General features: G+C 32.0%; 3 protein-coding genes across 5 annotated transcripts in view; 2 read left to right on the top strand and 1 right to left on the bottom strand.

The window, feature by feature from the left end:
- Positions 1 to 3650, top strand: part of Fpgs1 (Folylpolyglutamate synthase 1) — a 7132-nt gene extending 3482 nt beyond the window's left edge. For both annotated transcript variants that reach the window (XM_011502182.1, XM_011502183.1), the window contains 3 exons: positions 1582 to 1867; positions 2493 to 2865; positions 3257 to 3650. In XM_011502182.1, coding sequence (XP_011500484.1) covers positions 1582 to 1867; positions 2493 to 2865; positions 3257 to 3641 — 1044 coding nt within the window. In that variant the 3' untranslated portion in view covers positions 3642 to 3650. The remainder of the gene's footprint in view (positions 1 to 1581; positions 1868 to 2492; positions 2866 to 3256) is intronic.
- Positions 3651 to 11835: 8185 nt separating this feature from the next.
- Positions 11836 to 18493, top strand: ksr (kinase suppressor of ras). Its single transcript, XM_011502185.1, has 16 exons — positions 11836 to 12041; positions 13323 to 13463; positions 13547 to 13694; positions 13887 to 14147; positions 14216 to 14372; positions 14460 to 14638; positions 14780 to 15043; positions 15368 to 15507; positions 15807 to 15999; positions 16093 to 16298; positions 16855 to 17031; positions 17094 to 17279; positions 17394 to 17527; positions 17612 to 17749; positions 17997 to 18126; positions 18210 to 18493. The coding sequence occupies exons 1-16, from the start codon at positions 11889 to 11891 to the stop codon at positions 18360 to 18362; spliced, it is 2760 nt and encodes a 919-aa protein (XP_011500487.1). The 5' UTR covers positions 11836 to 11888; the 3' UTR covers positions 18363 to 18493.
- Positions 18494 to 18630: 137 nt separating this feature from the next.
- LOC105364295 (lys-63-specific deubiquitinase BRCC36) overlaps positions 18631 to 20872 on the bottom strand; it is an 8739-nt gene continuing 6497 nt past the window's right edge. Inside the window, exons 1-7 of one of the 2 annotated variants that reach the window (XM_011502187.1) lie at positions 20233 to 20282; positions 19892 to 20015; positions 19615 to 19819; positions 19438 to 19526; positions 19266 to 19370; positions 18880 to 18982; positions 18631 to 18795 (exon numbers count right to left, since the gene is read on the bottom strand). In XM_011502187.1, the coding sequence (XP_011500489.1) occupies positions 18647 to 18795; positions 18880 to 18982; positions 19266 to 19370; positions 19438 to 19526; positions 19615 to 19819; positions 19892 to 20015; positions 20233 to 20276 (819 nt within the window). In that variant the 5' untranslated portion in view covers positions 20277 to 20282 and the 3' untranslated portion in view covers positions 18631 to 18646. Of the gene's footprint in view, positions 18796 to 18833; positions 18983 to 19265; positions 19371 to 19437; positions 19527 to 19614; positions 19820 to 19891; positions 20016 to 20232; positions 20283 to 20872 lie in introns of those variants that run through there. The other variant, XM_011502186.1, reaches the window with a different exon arrangement.

The raw sequence follows: 20872 nt of genomic DNA on the forward strand, positions 1-20872 counted from the left end.
CGGGGGCGGGGGGGGGGGGGGAACTCTTGGCAAACCTTTTTTAAAATTAATTTAAAATAATGTTTAAATTGCTTGGATAATATTAATATCGATGATCTTGTTATTTCTATATTTTATCGATTATCATTTATTTTATTAGCAATCGCAAAAGCTTTTTCACGTGTTTAGGATAAAGAAATAAAGGCAAATAAATTCAAATATGAATTAATATTGGAATAAATTTTTTAAGTAACATCTTCCTTGACATCTCTTAGAAGATAAATTTTTGTCCTTTAATTTTTGTTTAATTTTTGTCCTTTAATTAATCGTATTAAAATATCGTATAAAAAAAAAAAATTTTATATAATTTTATATACTTTTAACTGTGTCTGTGTACAAGGAATATTGTATATAAAATTTTTCTATTTGTTTCGCTAACGATGTAAATATTAAATATTTTCATTTGACATTGGACATTATTTAAAAAGTAACAATTCTTTTTATACATGAGACATGCTTTTGTGATGAAATTTATATTTCTTTTAATTTTTTTCTTATTTGCCGTTGAGTTTTTCGGCAATCTACATTATCAAATTCCATTATTTCTTTTTTATTATTATTTTAGACATTCGCGAGACTTTTTCAAGTAAATGTAAAAATTTTTCATCATAGCATACATTAAGACAAATCACTGATTCAATTATAATTCTTTTATATTCAAAATTTCAACTGTATAATTCTTTACATATAATAATTCTGATTTCTAACAATTATAGTTTTTTTTTTTAATTTTCGATAAATGTTGTACATCATTTATTCAATAATTAAACTCTTTGTCTCCAGTTAAATACGGCAGGAAATTATTGCCGTAACCGTAAAATTACTGTAACCTAATTTCTGACAATACAAGAAAATATAAATTATTCGATTCTTATATGGTATGTCGGTCCCCGCACAATGTACAACAGAAGTGTTCTTTTCTCCTCCCACGGCTGTATCTCGACACTTCTTCACCCATCTTCACCGACTACCCTCCTTACTTACCTTCCTTCGCTATATTTCTTTTTTAAAACGAAGCAATTTGCTGAGGTAGACGATATCGAGTTTCCATAAAACTTTGATCTCGGATATTTCGATCCGAATAATCAAGATAATTTGTCTTTTCTTGTTTTTGGTCTCGATAACCACATCCTTGCCTCTCGCATCTAACGTTGAGAATGAGGCTTTGACAGGAGAGGCGTTCGAGCAGATTGTCGATTTCTCCTTTAACTCAAATATCTAAAAGTTACCTTCTGCGCATTTATTTAGCTGTCTTCGCTCAGTCCTCCATAAACAAGCGCTGATTCGCGAAATGCATTTTGATATTTCTATATCTAAATATATTTAAATCCAATTACTATACCGCTGACGCACTTTTACCCTTTTCTCTACCATATGTTAAAGTCCCCCAGTCACGTACTTTCCCAGACCCAGCAGCAAGCAACCTTTCGTCTCCGACGGCTATCCTCTCGCTATTTATTTGAAATCATTCTCAAAATCGAGCATCAACGAGAAAATGAGCTGAATCGATAATGAGATCGTCGTGATGTTGTTAAATGGCAGGTGGGTATCGGTGGCGAGCTCGATTGCACGAATATCGTGAGAAACAGCGTGTGCACAGGCATTGCGAGGCTCGGACTGGATCACACTTCCGTGCTGGGCAACACTCTCGAGTCCATAGCCTTTCAAAAGTCAGGGATCTTCAAGCCTGGGGCGCCGGCATTTACCATCCCACAGCCAAGAAATGCGATGTCGGTGCTACACAACCGAGCCGTCGAGAAGGGATGCTCCTTGAGCATTGTGCCCAATCTACAAAGTTATCCCTGGAAGAAGTCACAGCCCGTTCTAGGTACACTTTTTAACTCGTTAACAGGATAGATAACGTAATAATATTTAAAAAATTATATCCTCCTCGTAATGATCGCGTAAAGACGTTGCTAAGAGGAACGATTTAATGTCATATTTAATTTAAATATTAGAATGTTCAACGATGATTTTTTAATTGTTACGAGTGTGTTTGGTCTTTCGTTATATTGCGTTATCTCGATAAAAGCACGCTGAAAATATGCTGATACGTGGTTAATGCAATTAAGTGAAGTGAAAAGTGATTGCAATTATTGGTATGGTTTGATAAAGATATTAATAAAGAAATTTTACAATGCTACAATGTTCGTGAAATATTTTTATTGTAATTGAAATTATCGATGAAATGACGTTGATGAATTAATTAGCAAAGATATTACTTATCTTAAAACTCGACGGCTGACATTTAGTCGACTGATGTTTACAATTAAATTAATTATATCGCGTTAATTTACTTAGAAATTCATTATGAAAGCCAACGTTTCACGATTACACTGCAGCGCTCACTATTGCGATATCGCGTTCACGTTAATCGTTGAGGCGATTAAAATTTAGGGTAATAAGCGATCGCGATTGAACAACTCTAACAACGAATAAACTATATATTCCAGGCATTCCTTGTAAGGTTCAAAATCATAATGCTTCATTGGCTATTCAGTTAGCCTCCAGTTGGATGATGAGGCACAAAAGACGTGGAAACAATTGCTCGAATACCTCCAAGTGTATGACAAACGATAACGATGCTGACGTTTTCAACGCGACAAACAATAACAATTACTATGTACTTGCGAACAATAATAATAATAGCCCAAATACGAGTCTTTGCTTCGCAAAGGTTGCGACCGCCCTGGAAACATGCAAGTGGCCCGGAAGAACGCAATTCTTGCCTCGAGAAACGATGGATTTCTATATCGATGGAGCACATACTATTGAAAGCATTGAAACGTGCGTTTCGTGGTTTCGAGATGTCACCGTAAAAACAGGGTTAGAAACACCTTTTTGACCATATATTATAAAATCAGCTGTTCACATCGTATTTGATCTGTAAGCTTTTGAACGCTACATTTCTATGCTTTTAAGCATTAAAAGCTTAAAAGTCATAAACTCGATGCAATTATTTACTGCCGACATTATAAAATAAAAGAAAATTGTTTAGTTCACCGAGTTAGTTCTTCAACTTATCCTTTACTTATTATTCGGCTTATTATTAAGTTATTAATCAATTAAATTACACAAATTTTACAAAAGTTCATGTATTATCAGCGGAGCTGATAACTTATAATTATTAATAAATGAATGGATCAATAACAATACGAATCAATGAAATTTCAAATTATACGATAGGAGATTACTAATTATTATTATTGTTGTACAGAGAAAAGAGGAGAAAGTATCTCATCTTCAACATAACGGGGGCAAGAGATTCAGCTTCGCTACTGAATCCTCTAAAACAGCTAGGATTTAGTAAAGTCTTCTTCGTACCGAATGTCACCGGCTTAACTACTATCGCAGATCATATCAATGCCAATATCAATAGCAATAAAGAGATAGAGAGATGCCAACTTCATGTGCAGATATGGGGGGAGAATTCAGTTACAGCCAATAGCGTTTACGATGCTCTCAAAATGATCGACGGCCAGGTGAATTCCATGAGCGATGGATATTGTAAGCCGCAAGTGCTAGTGACGGGATCTTTGCATCTAGTGGGAGCACTTCTCTCTATCATTGATCCTAATTTAAGCTTATCTACCAAATGCTGATTACTCTAATTTGATTTCTAATCTGCAGCGATATCAAGACTAAAGACAATAACACACGGCATAATATATAATAATACGAATTGAAAATTATATTTTAATCTGTCGGAAATACTTGCAAATAAATCTGACCAATGATAGGAACAAAAAATTTATATATTCATTAAGCGTGTGGCTATACTTTCTTTCGCATTCGTTCAAACTGCCAATTATTTGTTTTCATAAGTACAAGGGAAAAAATTCACAATCATCATTGTTATAACCAATTGTAATTTAAAGATGTATTTACAAATAAATAAGAAACTGTATGAATTTTTAAGGAATGCTTCTACAACCTAAAGGCATCATTTTAAATGACATTGAAAGCATTAAAATGTGATTAACAGTCGACCAATAATCATAATCTTTTTGTGATACATTGCCCAGTGAAAAATATCTAATTGTCGAAATTTTCTTTTTTCTTAAGTACTTCTAAAATTATTATGGAAACAATTCTAAAAATGAGAATTGTACGTATACGACTTAATACGTGAGAACATTGTCAATTGTGCCAATTATCGCTGGATTAGAGACAATTGTGCAAATTGTAGAAAGGGCGAACCGAGTGGAAGGAAGAAAAGTGTCGCTACGCTACGTTGATGGACATCCGCCTCCTGGTGCCAACGTCTCTACCATTAGATAATTTTAAATCGAACTCGTTATTAATCAGCAGCGAAAAAATCAGCACGCGCCCTTATGATAACGTTAGAAGATAATATTAAAAATTATATACATTGCTGAGAATTTAATTTACAACGGTATCGTCTTATTCATTATTCAGTAACTCGTATATTTATTATATTTTCTTTTAGAGATGAGCATTAGAGACGATAGATTAGGTCATTTTTTTCTCGTCATGCCGTATAATAATCGTAGCGTGAAATCGAACATCCGCGACACGAGACACGATCGAATATTATTTAATAATTCAAACTTTTTACTATCATATATTGAAAAACAATGATAAAAAGCTTATGAAAACTAGGCGTAGATATCATGAGTCTATAAGAAAAAAAATTATCTATTGGATATCTAATATAAATGAACCTTTATTATTCTCGATTAAAATGATTTTGAGAGCAATGGGAATTTTTGGGTAAATAAAATTGGGTAAATGAATTATTCGCAATAAATGTTAATAAATTTTTAGTTAATGAATTATATTAATAACTAAGTAACTCTAAAACAATAATGCACCAAACGTACGAAACACATACAAACTTAAAAGAGCAATGAGAATGAATTTTTGATTTACCCTGAATGTAAAATATGACATTATCAATAGTTTAGCAAAGAATATATTTATTGTTTTAATAGCTATGCAATATTCGTAAATAAAACGAAAAAGAATATTTACATATATATATATATCAGCGATCAGCATACAGTTATAAATAATTTAAAATATATAACGATCCCTATTAAAAATGTAAGTAAATAATAAGTATTCAACAGTTGATAAGACAGAAGAGGATTTTTAGAATTAAATTAGACAGCAATACCGAATACTTTTCTCAAATTCTTTGTAGCAGAAGAATATCCCGAACTCACAAATTTAACAAATTTAAAAATTAATTAAAAAAAAAAAAAAAAAAAAAAAAAAATCGTGAATACGTAGATCTAAAAAAAGCAATGGATATATAAGATATGGAAAATATTTAAACTTAAATCGTTTATTGACTTTATTGTAGAATTGGCATTGTAGTAATGAATTGTAAAACTATACACATTATCAACCATTCTAAATATAATTAAATTATGCAAAGTAAGGTAAGCGAAGCTTGTAACTAGAATAATAAATAAGAGTGCGGCTGTCGGTGTTGGTGGTGTAACGATTACGGCTCGAGTGTCTCCGACTTTCCTCGGGCTTGAACTCTTTAATCACGGCCGAATAGGCAAAGAGAAGCCAACGTCAACAACGATTCACAGTCCTTTCGACAAAAATAATCGACGGGCTGATTAATTGTTTTAATTTAGATTTCTTACCCTCCTCATCCAACCTCTTTGTACTCATTAATGCTGCGCTTTAGCATTCGCATTGACACTTTCCACTGTTTGTTGAGGTCAATGAAAAATGTTGTTGTTCTGCACATACCACTCCTAAAGCTATTAGAACTGTTCGTCCAATTCGGAAAAGTGAGTTTGAAAGATTATAAAAATTACACAGAACGAAACATGCTCGTAAACGAGTAATAACGAGTAATAACGACTAAACAATAAAATAAATCGAAGATCGAATTTATTACATGAATTATTTGTATCGATGCATTTGTAGTTGAAGAGTAATACACTACTCTCGTACGTGAGGCAATTGAAAAATAAAATTTTACTAATGCGTCGGAATAGTAGCTTATAACATAAGATAATGCTTTATGCTTATAAAATATTTGGATATTTTTAATTTAAAATGAAAGATATCTGATTGTCTTGTATTAATATGCCGTTTCATTTTCTCGCTCAATTCGTACGAACTTTTAAATATTACAAATTATTGCTACGAAATTGGCTTATAATATTCCAGTTTTATTTTTAATTGATTTTTTTTTTTTTTTTTCGAAATTCTTTAATAATTGAAATAATTGAAAATCAAAGTGAGGAATATATATATACAAAATTAAAAATATATACAAAAGCGATTAGTTTTTGATTGCATTTGGGGTATTTTTGTAATAAATAAACGGTTTTATCGATTTGAATCTAGAGTGATAAAAATTCAAATGCTTTCAATTTTAATTAAAGTACAAACAATAAAATATAAAGTCCAATAATAGGATTTCATAGAAATAGTTAATATTATTCTTTCGCATATGAAAATATGGAGTATCCATGAAATATACCTTACTAAAACAACGATAACAACGATAGTCGAAATAACAAAAATAACAAATAATGATCGTGCATTTGTCTTTTGCTATTAAAATATGTAACTATTAAAATACTTCACCATAGCATTCGTTATCAATTTGATTGAATATTTAGAAAAAATTGGTAAAATATTTAATATCAATGTGATCTATTTTCATTTCAAAATATGTATTTTAATTAGAAATGAATTTTTCTCATAATGTTCTTTTATAGGCTGTATTCATATAAAAAGTTTTCTTTGTTGATTATGAAATATTTGACATTAACTCTCATAGTGGTACAGAAAAACGTTCTCATAAAGGGAAAGACCGAAAGAAAGATCCAGAGGCTTCGTTACAAAGAAAAGACCTACAGAGAAAGGACGTTTGTTGGCTTTAGAACAATTCGCCTTTAATATAATGTTTCTTGGTTACGACCTCCATATCGTTCCACCGTCACTACAAAAGAAAAACAACAATGCACGACACCCGAGCAGACGTCACATACATCCGTTTCGATTCCTCGCGAACAAGTATCTAGCATTGTTCAAAACACACAATCTATGCGCAACCAAAGAATAATATACGAAAAAGTATAAACAATGATAAAGAATAATATTAGAATTATAAATTGGATGGTAATGTAATAATATTAGGGTAATAGATAATATAGAAGAAGCATATTAATACGTAACAATAAGATTATTTACTTTCTTATACAATGGGCACTAAGTTTATATACATATGTACGTCTATAAGCCAATAATATATTACAAAATATAATCGTGAAAATTATATTACGTACGAAAATTTTCGTTTATGTATTTCGTAGATGAAAGTAAATGGAAAGGCGCAAATTGCCTCCTTCCTCTATCTACGTTGAACCCCAAACGTTCCATGTAGGTTTTATAGTTCTTCATTCATTATTTCAAATCTTTTTCCACTCCTTCATTTAACAAATAATTTACATAATATTCTTGATATATGTATATATATATATATATATATATAACTTTTTAATTCTATGAATATATACTCTTGTAATATTCTTTAACAGTTTATATTTCGAGCCTTCGTTTTAATTATAATGTCTTTTATAATAAAAGATTTTTAGATTTACGAGAAAACAAGAGTAGTGTTAAGAAACTTTATAATATAAATAATATAAAGACTAACTTATCTAACAATATAACTGCTTTATGTAGATAAGTCCTTATATTTCTTTTAAATTTAATGAAATTTATGATTATAATTTTATTTTATTATCCAACAATTAAAATTTTGACTGCTTATTCTTATGAAATAAAAAAAAAATTCACAATGCATCATTATGGAATAATAAAAATTATAGAATACACGTAAACAAAAATAATTTGATTTGCTTAGTATATTACAATATTTAAATTCAATAATGTAAAATTCAAAAAATATTCCAAGTTATTTATTTCTACAGGTGATTGTTTTTAATAAAAAATTTTTTTCCATTCAATCAAATTTATTGTAAGTCTCTTAAAAATTTCTAGCTGAAGTTTTACCAAGAAATAAATGATAATTTAACAATTTTAATTTTCAATCGAGAAGTTTCAATTGTTTGATAAAATTTCAATATACGATTAGGTTCGAAATTTAAAAAATCAATTAATTTTAGTTCAATTGCTTAATATATTAAAAATTATTGTCCTTATTTTTTTTTTTTTTAAGCATACGTAACTTCATACTTGTGTGTTTAGTTGTATAATTTGTAAGTAATAAATATTTACAATATTAAAATTATATTGCTATCCTTTAAAATCCGATATAATTTTCAACTATAACTGAGTTTTTAGATAAAATAAAAAAATTAATTTGATACTATATTTATATATAAGTATGATAATAAACGCGACATTTATAATTTGTAATAAAAGAAAATGTAACTAATGAAAATATTGAATAAAATTGTATAATAAACTGTGTGAAAAATCGATAGTTGTATAGATTATATGTAATTTCAAGATGAATTGTATAAAAATAAAATCGAATTACTAATGTAACTGACTAATTAATAATGTACAAACAAACAATTTATTCAAAGAAATAAAATGCAATCCAATATATATATATATATATATATATATAATGAATACATTTAAGAACCATAAAAACTATAATTGTTTCATTTATAATATATATTCATTTAAAAATCGTTTTCAAGTTAAGATGAGAAATACATTTAGAAATAATAAAATTATTTATTAATGGGAAGAAAAATTAATAATATATTTTACAGTTAATAATTTTAATTTAAGCAATATAATAGATTATGAAAGGTGAAATTTTATTAAAATCCGATAGAAATAACTAGTAAACTAAAAACCGAAATTGCAGAAAAATCATAAATAATAGTTCAATAATTATAAAACCAACAATACTAAACTCCAGCATAACAGATTTTTCACACTTAATGAACACAGTTCCAATATTCTTAATATTAACATGATTTGAATGAGATCGACCTTCAAGGCTAAAGAAATAAAAAAATAAAGGTCATACGGTTATTTTAATAAAGAATTAAAGAAAATTAAGTGAATTATTTTGAATTATTTATAAATACATAATGTAAAACAAGGCACTGCTTTACAACTGTAAATAAATTGGAGAATTTACTTGAAATGCTAAACTTAAAAAAATGGATACTATATTCTGCTAAGAGATATAAATAAAGAGATGAGAATGGACAATAGTAATAATACGAAATCTTTAAATTATTTTTGGATAATAATAACACATGATAAAGTTAAACTATATAGCGCCATCATATCATTATTATTATGCAAAAGATTAGTCATAACTGAATTTATATGCAATATACGACATTAAATGTTCGACCGTATCAGCTCATTCAAATAAACTTAACCATAAAGCTTATTTAAAAACATTAAATGTAATGCAAATGTGTATTTCCTACAATTGAGATTCTTTTCATAGAAAATTATTTTCACGCCATACAACATTGCATTATTTTTATTAATGAAAAAAAAGAAAAAAAGTTAACTTCATTTAAAAGCAAAAATTTAACAATTCCTCTTAATAATGAGATACTCAAAGCATAGTAGATTTGTTGCAATTGTAGCAATTTTTGCAAACATAATACATTTTGAGTGCCGCGTTTAAATTTAAAATCACACTATTCGTTTTTTAAAAGTAAGAAAAAATAATTTAATCACCAGCGGCTTTTATTCAAATAGAATATATTTTTACACATTTTTATAATACAAATCGTAGAAAAATAATTGCTTCTAAAATGAGGAAAAATATGCATTGTACATACAAAACAAAAACAAAATTTTAATTATATGTAAATGTTCGATAATTTTAATAAATAAATCGCATCATAAATAATATTGAGTGTAATAATTTCAATGACACTAGACGCATTCGATCGTATGTTCCATTTTCTCGTTCATTTTCATCAATCAATCAATAAATAAATGTAAAAGAAGTATTTAAATTTTTCTATGCATTAATCGAGTCAATAAATACTGTATTCTTTAATCGTTTATATGAAAAAAATACAAATACTCTACTATAACTCCACTATATATATATATATATATATATATATATATATATATATATTTCTTTTTTTATTAAAATATATATGTATTTTCATAGTACTTTTAAGTCTAATAAACTGATTTTAAACATATTGAAAATTGTAAAGTTGAAAAATATTTCTAATTATAATTTCTAATTCTAAAAAATTAATCTAATAATCTAAAAAAAAAAACTAAAAAAAAACATTTCTACAATACTATATACGGCATGCAAATATTGTTAATATATCTGGTACTATGAAAAATATTCATTCCGGCACTTCCTCTCTTCTCTCCTGTACAGTTCTCATCTTACATTCTAAAAGTTCGTCGGTTGACGATAAAATAGATGGACGGGAGCGGGAGCGGGAGCAGGAGAGAGAGAGAGAGAGAGAGAGAGAGAGAGAGAGAGCGGAAGGGAAATTGATGTCTGTCGCGCACGTTTATTGGGGGATCTGTTTGGTAAAAAGTGGGCTTCCTCGTCCTCTTAACTCCACGGCGTTTCTCTTTCTGGCCATCGCTACACATTGCCACTTCTCGTTCCACATAATTCGCAATCGCGCGAGCTCTAAGGCTGGGAGAAAAGCCATAAACATTCCAGTACGACCAATTACCATTCATTGAACGTACTTTAACCGGTCGTACCGTAGATTTAAGGACTTTAAAGTACGCGCCGCTCGCCATTTAAATCAAATCTCGAGAATCGAACATCCGAGGGATTACGCTATTGCACCGCGCGTTTACTGACGCACGCATTCAAATATCCCGCGCATCGATCCACATTCAATTTGCATTGCCCTCGCGCCTGCGGCGCACCAAAACACCAATACTTCCAAACTCATTGGAATAAGATGTACACACGAGGATTTGGACGGCAATCGAGGCGAGACACCTACAATGCGCCTTGCACCCCGCCGTTCCTCCCGCCAACCATCCGCCCAGCACCACGAGCGATAATTCCCTTCCCCTTCGCCGGGCAGTAAGGCGAGACAGGCTTATTGATGAGTCCGGTAGATCGACCCGGGACGAAATTCATAATAGATAGTCTTCGATTTTCGCACGAGAAGCTCGTTGTCTCTATATAGAGTCCACCTCCTGCTGTGTATGCTGCGCACGGCGTACACCTCTTGACGTCAGCGAGGGTAGCATACGTGAGAGAAGGAGCCGGTGGAAGGGAGCGCGGCGAGCGTGGCGAGCGGCAGCGGTGGCGGTGGCAGTGTCGTGGGCAAGGTCGGCGGTGGGGTCCGGGCGGTGCGGTGGCAAAAGGCTGGCGAGGGGACGAACGAGGTTGGAAGGAGTATTGGAGAAGGAAGGGGCTACACCCCTCTCCCGGGCGCGCGTGTGTGCTTGGGAGAGAGAGAAGGAGCGAGGAACGAGCCGCCAAGATGGTTGTCATTTTGTCAATGTTGATAATATAGTGATATTTGGCTAGGGCATTCGGTAGGCGGGTGAGAACGAGTGAGAAAAAGAATACGAAGTCGCGAGTGTGTGCCGCACGCACAAGCCTCTCTCGGAAAGGAATTGGCTGCTGCGATCGGCTACGACGATGAGGAGGATAATCGTGCTTGTGTAGTAGCGGATCAGCCGTAACGGCTCGCTACTGCCAGGAGTCGTGGATCGCGCGTCCGGATCGAAGCTGCCAGTTATTTGAATTGAGTTTGAAGAAGTGAGAGGAGATTCGCCAGGCTTTGCTCTACGACGACGACGACGACTACGACTACGACGACGACTACGACGACGACGACTACGACGAGTACGATAAGGACGTCATCGTGTCTCCGCGCTCTCGAGGGATGGCGGAAAGCGAGGATGCGGAGCAAGAAATACGGAGGGCCCTGGAAGTCGTCCAGTCGATGATTGATATATCGGCGGACCGACTCGAGGGCCTTAGGACCCAGTGCTCGACAAGCGCCGAGCTCACCCAACAGGAGATCCGCACTCTCGAGGTTATACATCGTTTCACATTGCATTATGACAATTATGCATTGTGTTTCTCGTGTTACTTCTCTCTTCTCATTCGAAATTGAGATATTTGTTATCGCGGACAGGCAAATTTAGTTTACAAATTCACGATCTTATTTTATTCCGATAGAAAAGAATAAAAAATTTTGGATATACGAGAAAACCGTTCTATAACAATGCAGATAATTCGTAAGCGAACCCGTGGCTTAATTTTTCTTTATAAATCTTCTGTAATATTTATTACGAAACGTTAATTGACTGGAATTTCACTAGCACGACTGCCAGTACAATGTTTAAATATAAATTTACCGAGAAATTATTTACGAATTAAAAAGATGCCAGTCTAGCTGTATTATAACATATGATTTACGATATATTCTCTTAATAAGAAAGTTATAGAATAAATTATCTATTGATTAGCTATTGATTCATTAGCCATTCAATCTGCAATTTATAAAATGTAATTGTAAAAAGTTGTATAATGGTAAAAAGAGGTTATTTCTTATTCATTTTTTAATTGTAAGTAAAAATTAAAACAATTATGATGTTCGGTTAGTAATTGATTTTTATATTTTCTATTATAAGTATAGTATTCGGTTTTTTTTTTTTTTTTTTTTTTTTTTTTTTTTTTTTTAAACGATTAATATCATTTATACTTTTGTTGTATCGAGCAATGTCGTATATGTTCAAAAAAAATCCAGTTAAAACAACTAGAATGACTTTTTATATAATAAGATTTATAATATTATGACAAATTGTTTTGTTTATTCAGATAATAGATGCTTGTTTAATATCGATAAATATTTTTAAAAATAAATTCATCAATGTCAACATTTAAATCGATATATTTTAATTTTTCTCAATTTTTAGCCTACTTCGTTGCCAAACAACTATATTTTTATTAATTATAGGGCCATATTTAATCACAAATAAATCAAAACAAAAATAATGATTGGAGTAGTTATAAAGCAAGCTCATATAAATTCAAATGCTTATATTTAAAAGAAAAATTTTAATTATTTTTGATACATTTAATAAGTGCAAGCTTTTATAAATCCATAAAGTTATTTATTGCTATATCTTACACTCAAATTACCTTAAATCTAAAATAGCTACCACAGTGTTCTTATTTAATAATAATTTTTACCCACTAATACCATTTAATAGGTATTGTTTGTTTTTGAAAATACATTTACAATATTACAATAAATTGTACAATTTGTGTAATTGACTTGTATAACAAATCAAATGTTAAAATTTCATAGGGCAAGCTAATAAAACTTTACTCAAAGCAACTTGTCACCAAAGAGAAACTTGCTATCGAATCTCTACCAGTAGAAATGAGACAATATCCGTCTTTACAACAATGGCTGAGAGTTGTAGGTCTTACGCCAGAATCCATTCAGGTAAAGAAAATAAACGATTCGAGTCCATTTTGAAAATGATGTACATTTTATAAATATCAAGATAATTTCTTTAAATTTTCCAGTTGGTTTGTTCGAAAGCCAGTTCTTTAGAGTCTTTGAAAGAAAAATCAGAGCACGAGTTGGGATCCATACTGGGTGAAAGCAATATGAGACACGAGGAGGAGTTGCGCAGATTATGTAGAGCGCTTCACAATCTTCGTCGATATATGGGTAAAAACTTATTTGCTTATTTAATTGATATTCTCGATGCATGTATAATTAACTGGTCAATTATTAAGTGCGCATTAATTTTATTGCGAGCTCCATCAAATATTGTATCGTTAAATTATCTAATCATAAAAATCATTGTACATTAATATTTTAAAGATGAATTAATTTACAAACAATTTAACGTGTGTTTAGACGTACTCGTCAGAGGTGATATGGAAAATAACGATATGAATTTATACTGGGATTCCTGGGATAGACATCATGTGAGAAGCGGTGCATCACCTCGACCCATACGATCACGTATTACACGAAGTTCAGTACCTTCCGAAGACAGCATTCCATATCACAATAATAATAATTTTAATAGCGAAATATTGGCTCAAGCCTCGTCCGTTGTATCTTTATCATCGTCTACTAGTCCACCGTCGACACCTTTATTATTGAAAGGTCAAGGTTAGTAAAGTCATTTGTATAATTATATTTAATGCGATCAAAGTTTTATTTACGATATTCGTGAGTAGCGTTAGGACTAAAATTTTCTACAACTCCACCTCCGTGTAAAAAGAATCAAAGCGGGTCAGATAATCCATTACAACCTGAAGTATTTCCATTGACAAAGTCGAAATCTCATGAATCACAATTGGCAAATCGTCTTGAAAAGGGAGAAATCACTCCTAGGTAATCGTATAACAAAATCAATTTCTAGTACAAATTAATTTTTATCATTGTCATGAATTTATAATTCGTATATTAATGTACTTTCAGTACCACTACCGAGCAGCAAGTAACTTCTGTTAGTAGGAGAAGTCGTTTACCAACCGAACCTGGTTCATACAGCGGTGCAGATAATATTGGTGATAATTTGGTACCGACCAATAACAGTCCTGTTAAATCTCCACCTTATTCAAGTGCGGAAAGCGATGATAATAGTTTTAAAGGAACGGGTAATTGAGAATTATTCCAAGCCTCGAGTCTTAATTCTTCTACTATCCATTATATCTATAATTAAAATTTATTGTAATATTTAATTAATACGAATATTTACGAATAATTAATAAATAAAAATTATATCCTAACATTAATAGTGACGAGTCTTCAAGTGCCAAAGTCTCCTAGAACGCCCACGGTAACTCGTGGAATGGGACACGTTATTAATCATCGTTTCACGAAAACCTTCAAAATGATGACAACTTGTGATTATTGCGATAAACAAATGTTTATTGGCACCGGTCTTAAGTGTAAAGAGTGCAAGTATAAGTGTCACAGGGACTGCGAATCCAAAGTACCACCATCTTGTGGTTTACCTCAGGAACTTTTCGATGAGTTTAAAAGAACTTTACAAGCTGATAGTACATATAACAACATTTCATTTATTGTTTTAAAATACCGAATTCAGAGCTACAAATGATTAAAGACAAAAGTTTCGAGCACCTTTCTAAATTAAAAAAAATATATAGTCAAAAATATTTACCATAAGAGTAATACAATTTTGATAGCAATTAATATGATTAATATTGTTATGAGTAGAGAATTAAATTTGCAAATATCATGAGTTGATTTAATTGTATTGAAATGATTTCAAATCAAGGAGTAAAGTAATTTTGATCCGTTGCTCTGACATTCGATTCTTCAATTATTAATAATTCATGAAATGCTTATCGATTGATTCTCAGGTATGGTAAATGCGTCTCCAATCTTAAACAAGCCAGGAATCATGTCACCGAATCACCACAATTCCAATTTATTAGCCTCTCTTAATCGAAGAGATAGAAAACGATCTCACCCCCATCCATCCATGAACATAGCATTTCAGGTAAGACTTGTAAATATCATTTCGCCTACCATCTCACAAATCATTCAGTTAAAAATATGGTTCAGTTGAAATTTTATTTTAAAAAATTTGTTTGTTTTTCTCCAAGCACGCAAGCTATATTTAAGAATAATTAATCAAATTTCTCAGCACACTTCTATGACAAGTTTCCGACAACAATTTTGAGCTCATAACGATTCAGCGTGGTATATAAACCATTAATTACTGTACCATGTTGTTTTAAAGCCTTAGTTTTAATCATCACAAGCTCTAAATTATTTTGTTGACATTGATAACACCAGAAACGTCGTAACGCCTCATCCAGTTTTCAAATTCACTTTTGGCATACTAAATATACGTGCCGTTACCAGGGTGCAGACTCTAGTTCAAATACCTCGAGTTGCAATAGCTCGACACCTTCTAGTCCTGCATTGATACCTGTGAATGTTGGCCAAATTCCTCAGGTACCAGTCAAACAGCAATTCCACTTTCCTGGTAAGTTTGCCTATTCGAGAACAATGATTTATCATTAACCTGCTAAGCATTTGGAATAAATAAATTTTGGTAAATTGACGGCGTGAATTTTAGACATTGCGCCTAATGATAAAGGTGTCACTCTAGAAACTCATCGACTTGAGGGAACAGTTTCCAGCGACAGCGATAGGACGGTGAGCGTTTCTGGATCTGGGAGTGTGAGTACAGATTCGGAGAGAACTCCAGTACGAGTGGATTCTCAAGATTCACAAGTATCAGACGGAGAACCGGGCGATAGTCGTTGGCCAAGGCAAAATAGCGTAAGTATTTTGTATAGATGAAGTAAAAATCTCAGTTACTTACGATGAATTTTGCATTAACGTCTTTGTTCTTTGTTTCTGCTTCGCAGCAAGATTTATTTGATTTGTCGGCTCTAGATTTTTTCATTTATATTATAAGTATTATAAAGTCTGTCTTCATTGTATATTGTAAAGAAAGATATGCTCAAATAATTAATTGATTGTTCGATTTGAGTGGCTTGTATTGAAGTGGAGGCAATATTAAATCGAAAATGACATTAAATTAAGCGCGCTAAGTGCCGGTAGGAAAAAATTGTATATCTTGTTAACCAAATAATTTTCTTACCACCAAGTTCTAAGCTTATTAACTACACAATATACGAGATACATAAATTAGAAGGGAGCGGGGGGGGGGGGAATAAATAAATAAATAAAATAAATAGATGATTAAATTATAATATTTATAGAGTGTAGGCGGCAATTTATTTTAATAATGTAAGACAAGGTCATGTCAATAGCCCGTTTGTAACTATTTACTAACGATAAAAATAAAATTTTAACTTATCTACTCTACTAGTTATCTATGCGTGAGTGGGACATTCCATATGATGAACTAAAAATTGGAGAACCTATTGGTACTGGAAGATTTGGTACCGTGTATAGAGGCAATTGGCATGGAGATGTAGCGATTAAGGTTTTAAACATGGACTATTATCTAGATGATGATAAAACGTTGGAAGCATTCAAATTGGAGGTTCGTACATAATTAACGAGCATTAGAATTTGCAAAATAATGTTTAACTTAAAAATAAACAGGTTGCAACATTCCGTAAAACGAGGCATGAAAATTTAGTTTTATTTATGGGTGCTTGTATGAAGCCTCCTCGCTTGGCAATAGTTACTAGTATGAGCAAGGGCATGACTCTTTATACTCATATTCATTTACGTAAAGATAAATTTAATATGAATAAAACTACGATTATTGCTCAGCAAATATCTCAGGTAATTTTCATTTAAGCGACCGACTTTCTAGAACGACCTTTTCTTTTTTAATTATCCATAGTAAAGAACATTCCACTTAGATCGAAACGTTCATAAATTTTTCTATTCAACTAGGGAATGGGGTATCTTCATGCCCGTGGAATTGTCCATAAGGATCTCAAAAGTAAGAATATATTCTTAGAAAACGGAAAGGTTGTGATAACTGATTTTGGATTGTTTAGTGTTACCAAGCTGTGTTACGGGAACAGGTAAACGCAAATGCAGCCCCAAATTAATATGTATAATTATAATATGTATAAATATTTAAAATATTTAATTGTTCGTAACGCTAGAACGGGTAATGGACTAAGTATACCACCGGGATGGCTGTGCTATTTGGCTCCTGAAATTGTAAGACGATTAAGACCTCGACATAATAGAGATCAAGAAGAGTTACCATTTACAGATTCATCCGATGTATATGCTTTTGGGTAATTTTTTTTTTTTTTTTTGTTTTTACATACATTTTGCTTTCTCGCCGTAAATTTACTGCAAAAGGTATCGTGATTGAAAAATAGAGGAAAAGCCATTGTTAGTATCATTAAAATAAGTATTTGCATGAAGTATCACGCGTTAACTAATAATTGCTTATAACAATAAACTTTTCAAAATGACAAGATGTTCCTATTCCGAAGCTTTTTAAAAGTCACGAAATTATCATTGTATTTTAAATTTTAGAACTGTTTGGTACGAACTTTTGTGCGGCGAGTGGCCATTTAAAGGACAACCTCCCGAAGCCATAATTTGGCAGGTTGGCAAAGGAATGAAGCAAACTTTAGCCAATTTACAGGCCTCCCGTGACGTTAAGGTACAGTACGGAATTTCACATACGAAATGTATAATTTTAAATTTGTTGAGACTTGTTATTACGATAACATTGACATTTTATAGGATATTTTAATGCTTTGTTGGTCGTATCACCCGGAAAATCGACCAGATTTTGCAAAACTTTTAACAACGCTTGAAAAGCTACCTCGTAAAAGGCTGGCACGAAGCCCTTCGCATCCCATTCATCTTTCACGTTCTGCGGAATCAGTGTTTTAAATACACTTAAATTTATTTAAATACGACGCTGTTCTTGTAGTGTATATATGTAGCAGTGTGAGTTATCGCCTGATTTTTGTTCTTAAAAATAAAATAAAAATAATCGATAATCGCTAATTATTTGTTCTACTCAGGGATATTCATAATAAACTTTTTTTATTATTAAATTATAATATTTTACAAAAAATATTTTTAAACATAATAACTAAAGTGTGTGAAAACGTTTATTACCAACATTAAAATTAAAAAAACGTAAATATTTATTTCTTTAATAATAAAAACTGTTATGGGTTTATTAATAATTTTTTTAAATCATCAATTTGTTCTTGAAGAAAAACAGAGCTTTTTTTATTCGATATTAATCGCTCGGTCAGTGCATGTACCAATGGTTTTGTGACCATGTCGGTTATGTGGCACAGTGCCTGTATGTATACTGAAACAGAAAAAAAGTACTCGGTATACTTGTCAAAATATAAAAAAAATCTGCATTAAATTTAATACTATTTTCTATATTCACCTGCGTTATTACATATATGGACAAGAATGTCTGGGTGATTTTTGTAATTTTCAGCCACATTCTTTTCTTCTTGTACTAAGATTTGTGGTAATTCTATCATCGACTAGAAATATAAATGCTTGTATTTTACATTTTATCCAAAATAATGGGTAAGATTGCGGTAATGAAAATAAAATATTGAATTGTTTCACCATTATTCAAAATGTAATCGGATCTTTATTTACTATATTGCTCGAATTTGAAAATGTAATTTTTATGTTAAAAAGAAAAAAAAAACATTCTTTAAGCTAGTACATTAGACGTGGGAATGACGAATCTTAGGATTTAATAAGTATTTATTTATATAAACATAAATGACTTTAACTTGTTAAAAATTACATACTAACCCGACAACACCAAATAGATACGTTTGGTGTATAAATTATTTCTAGTGGAATTTCTTTAGAACTGCCATGGCAAGATTGAAAACATGTTAGCATCACTTCTTGTTCCTACAATAAGAATATTTTAGACAATTTCACCAACAAGTGTGATAAAAAAAAAAAAATTTTATTTTACTTTTGTAGTCTGATCTTCCGAAAATACTGAAAATATTAATCCAACAAAACTGCGCTCCATAGTTTGATACAATTGTTGTGTATTAATGTCTATATGTACATATAAAAAGAAAAGTTAATATATATAATTAGAATAATAAAGATATAATAATTAGGCCAAATAACAAATGAATATTACCAATTTGAGACGGACAGATTGTAATGTGCGGATGAGAATGATACCATCCAATAACTCTCATTGTTTTATGAAGCTCTTTGGTCAAGCGTTCAGCTTCCTCCCAGGCTTTCACTGATTCACTCGGTGATATTTCAACCCTGTCCTTCTTTTTATCAGAGCGGCTTGAAATTTTCATAGCCGATATGCTGGTAACGCCTTCTACATTCTATAATCATCGACAATGAGAATTCCTTCAAAGACATACCGTTTATAATAAAAATTAACAATGCGTACGTACATCACCGATAAGTAAGCCCATCACTTCAAAATTCTCAGTTGATAACGCATGCTCCAAGCAAACCATATAAACGTCTGCTTTCAATGTAACTTTTTTTAACGGGTAGGTCATTATTCTTTCACTACTAAAATTATCAATCTTTAATCAAACGACTAATACAACAATAATAAGGCGATACCTTGTATTATGAAAAATTAATGAAATATCTCATATAAAAAAAAAAAAAAAAAAAAAAAATTAAAAAATATCAAAAATGGCGCGAAATGAAATCCCGTACCACAATGACTGGAGATGCAATATCAAATAGTCAGGCTAATTACTTATTTCAAATTAAATTTAACCTCAAACGTTGCGCTATTGTTATCCTCTCTGCCTTATTATTCATAATGCATAGCGCAATGTCACCGCCGTCGCCGTCGCCGTCGCCGTTGCCGTTGCCGTTGCCGTTGCCGTTGCCGTTGCCGCCACACCACCACCACCTCATAAATCAATCGCATGCGCAATAAAATCGCCAATCGCCCCATCGACTGCCAAGGCTATTAAAATACGAGAGCCAATCAACGTCGAGGCTTTATTGCACTTGACCTTCTACTCCCCATGCATTCCGCGATCGCCGGGCGTACGAGGAGCGGAAACGAAGTGAAGGAAACCGGTCTACCGGCGAAGCTTTTATTAACTTGTTGCTTCGAACACGCTCGACCAACCCCCGCCTCGCTTCCTGGCCAAACTCCTGCCTCGCATTATGCCCGCATCGGCCACCGACTCTCCTTTACCTGCCATAAAATTCACCTAGCCTGATACACGAGGATGCCCCTCTGCTGCTCCTCTCGCCAGCAAATTTCATTACATTCGTTAAACTATCGCCGCTTTTACTCTAATGCAATTAATTGATTATTTTTGCCGAGCTTAATTGATTTATACGACTCGAGCAAGAGTATTTGGTAGGATTTGATGGATAGGACTCGGTAGGAGTAGAGAAAT

The sequence above is a fragment of the Ceratosolen solmsi genome, unplaced genomic scaffold (genome assembly GCF_000503995.2).
Source record: "Ceratosolen solmsi marchali unplaced genomic scaffold, CerSol_1.0 scaffold31, whole genome shotgun sequence".
Classification (NCBI taxonomy): domain Eukaryota; kingdom Metazoa; phylum Arthropoda; class Insecta; order Hymenoptera; family Agaonidae; genus Ceratosolen; species Ceratosolen solmsi.

Bases quoted from the DNA above. Each gene is read 5' to 3' on its own strand.
- ksr (XM_011502185.1), top strand. From the start codon at position 11,889: ATGGCGGAAAGCGAGGATGCGGAGCAAGAAATACGGAGGGCCCTGGAA. The intron at 12,042-13,322 runs GTTATACATCGT...AAAATTTCATAG, and splicing joins AGGAGATCCGCACTCTCGAG to GGCAAGCTAATAAAACTTTA. The intron at 17,750-17,996 runs GTAATTTTTTTT...TTTAAATTTTAG, and splicing joins TCCGATGTATATGCTTTTGG to AACTGTTTGGTACGAACTTT.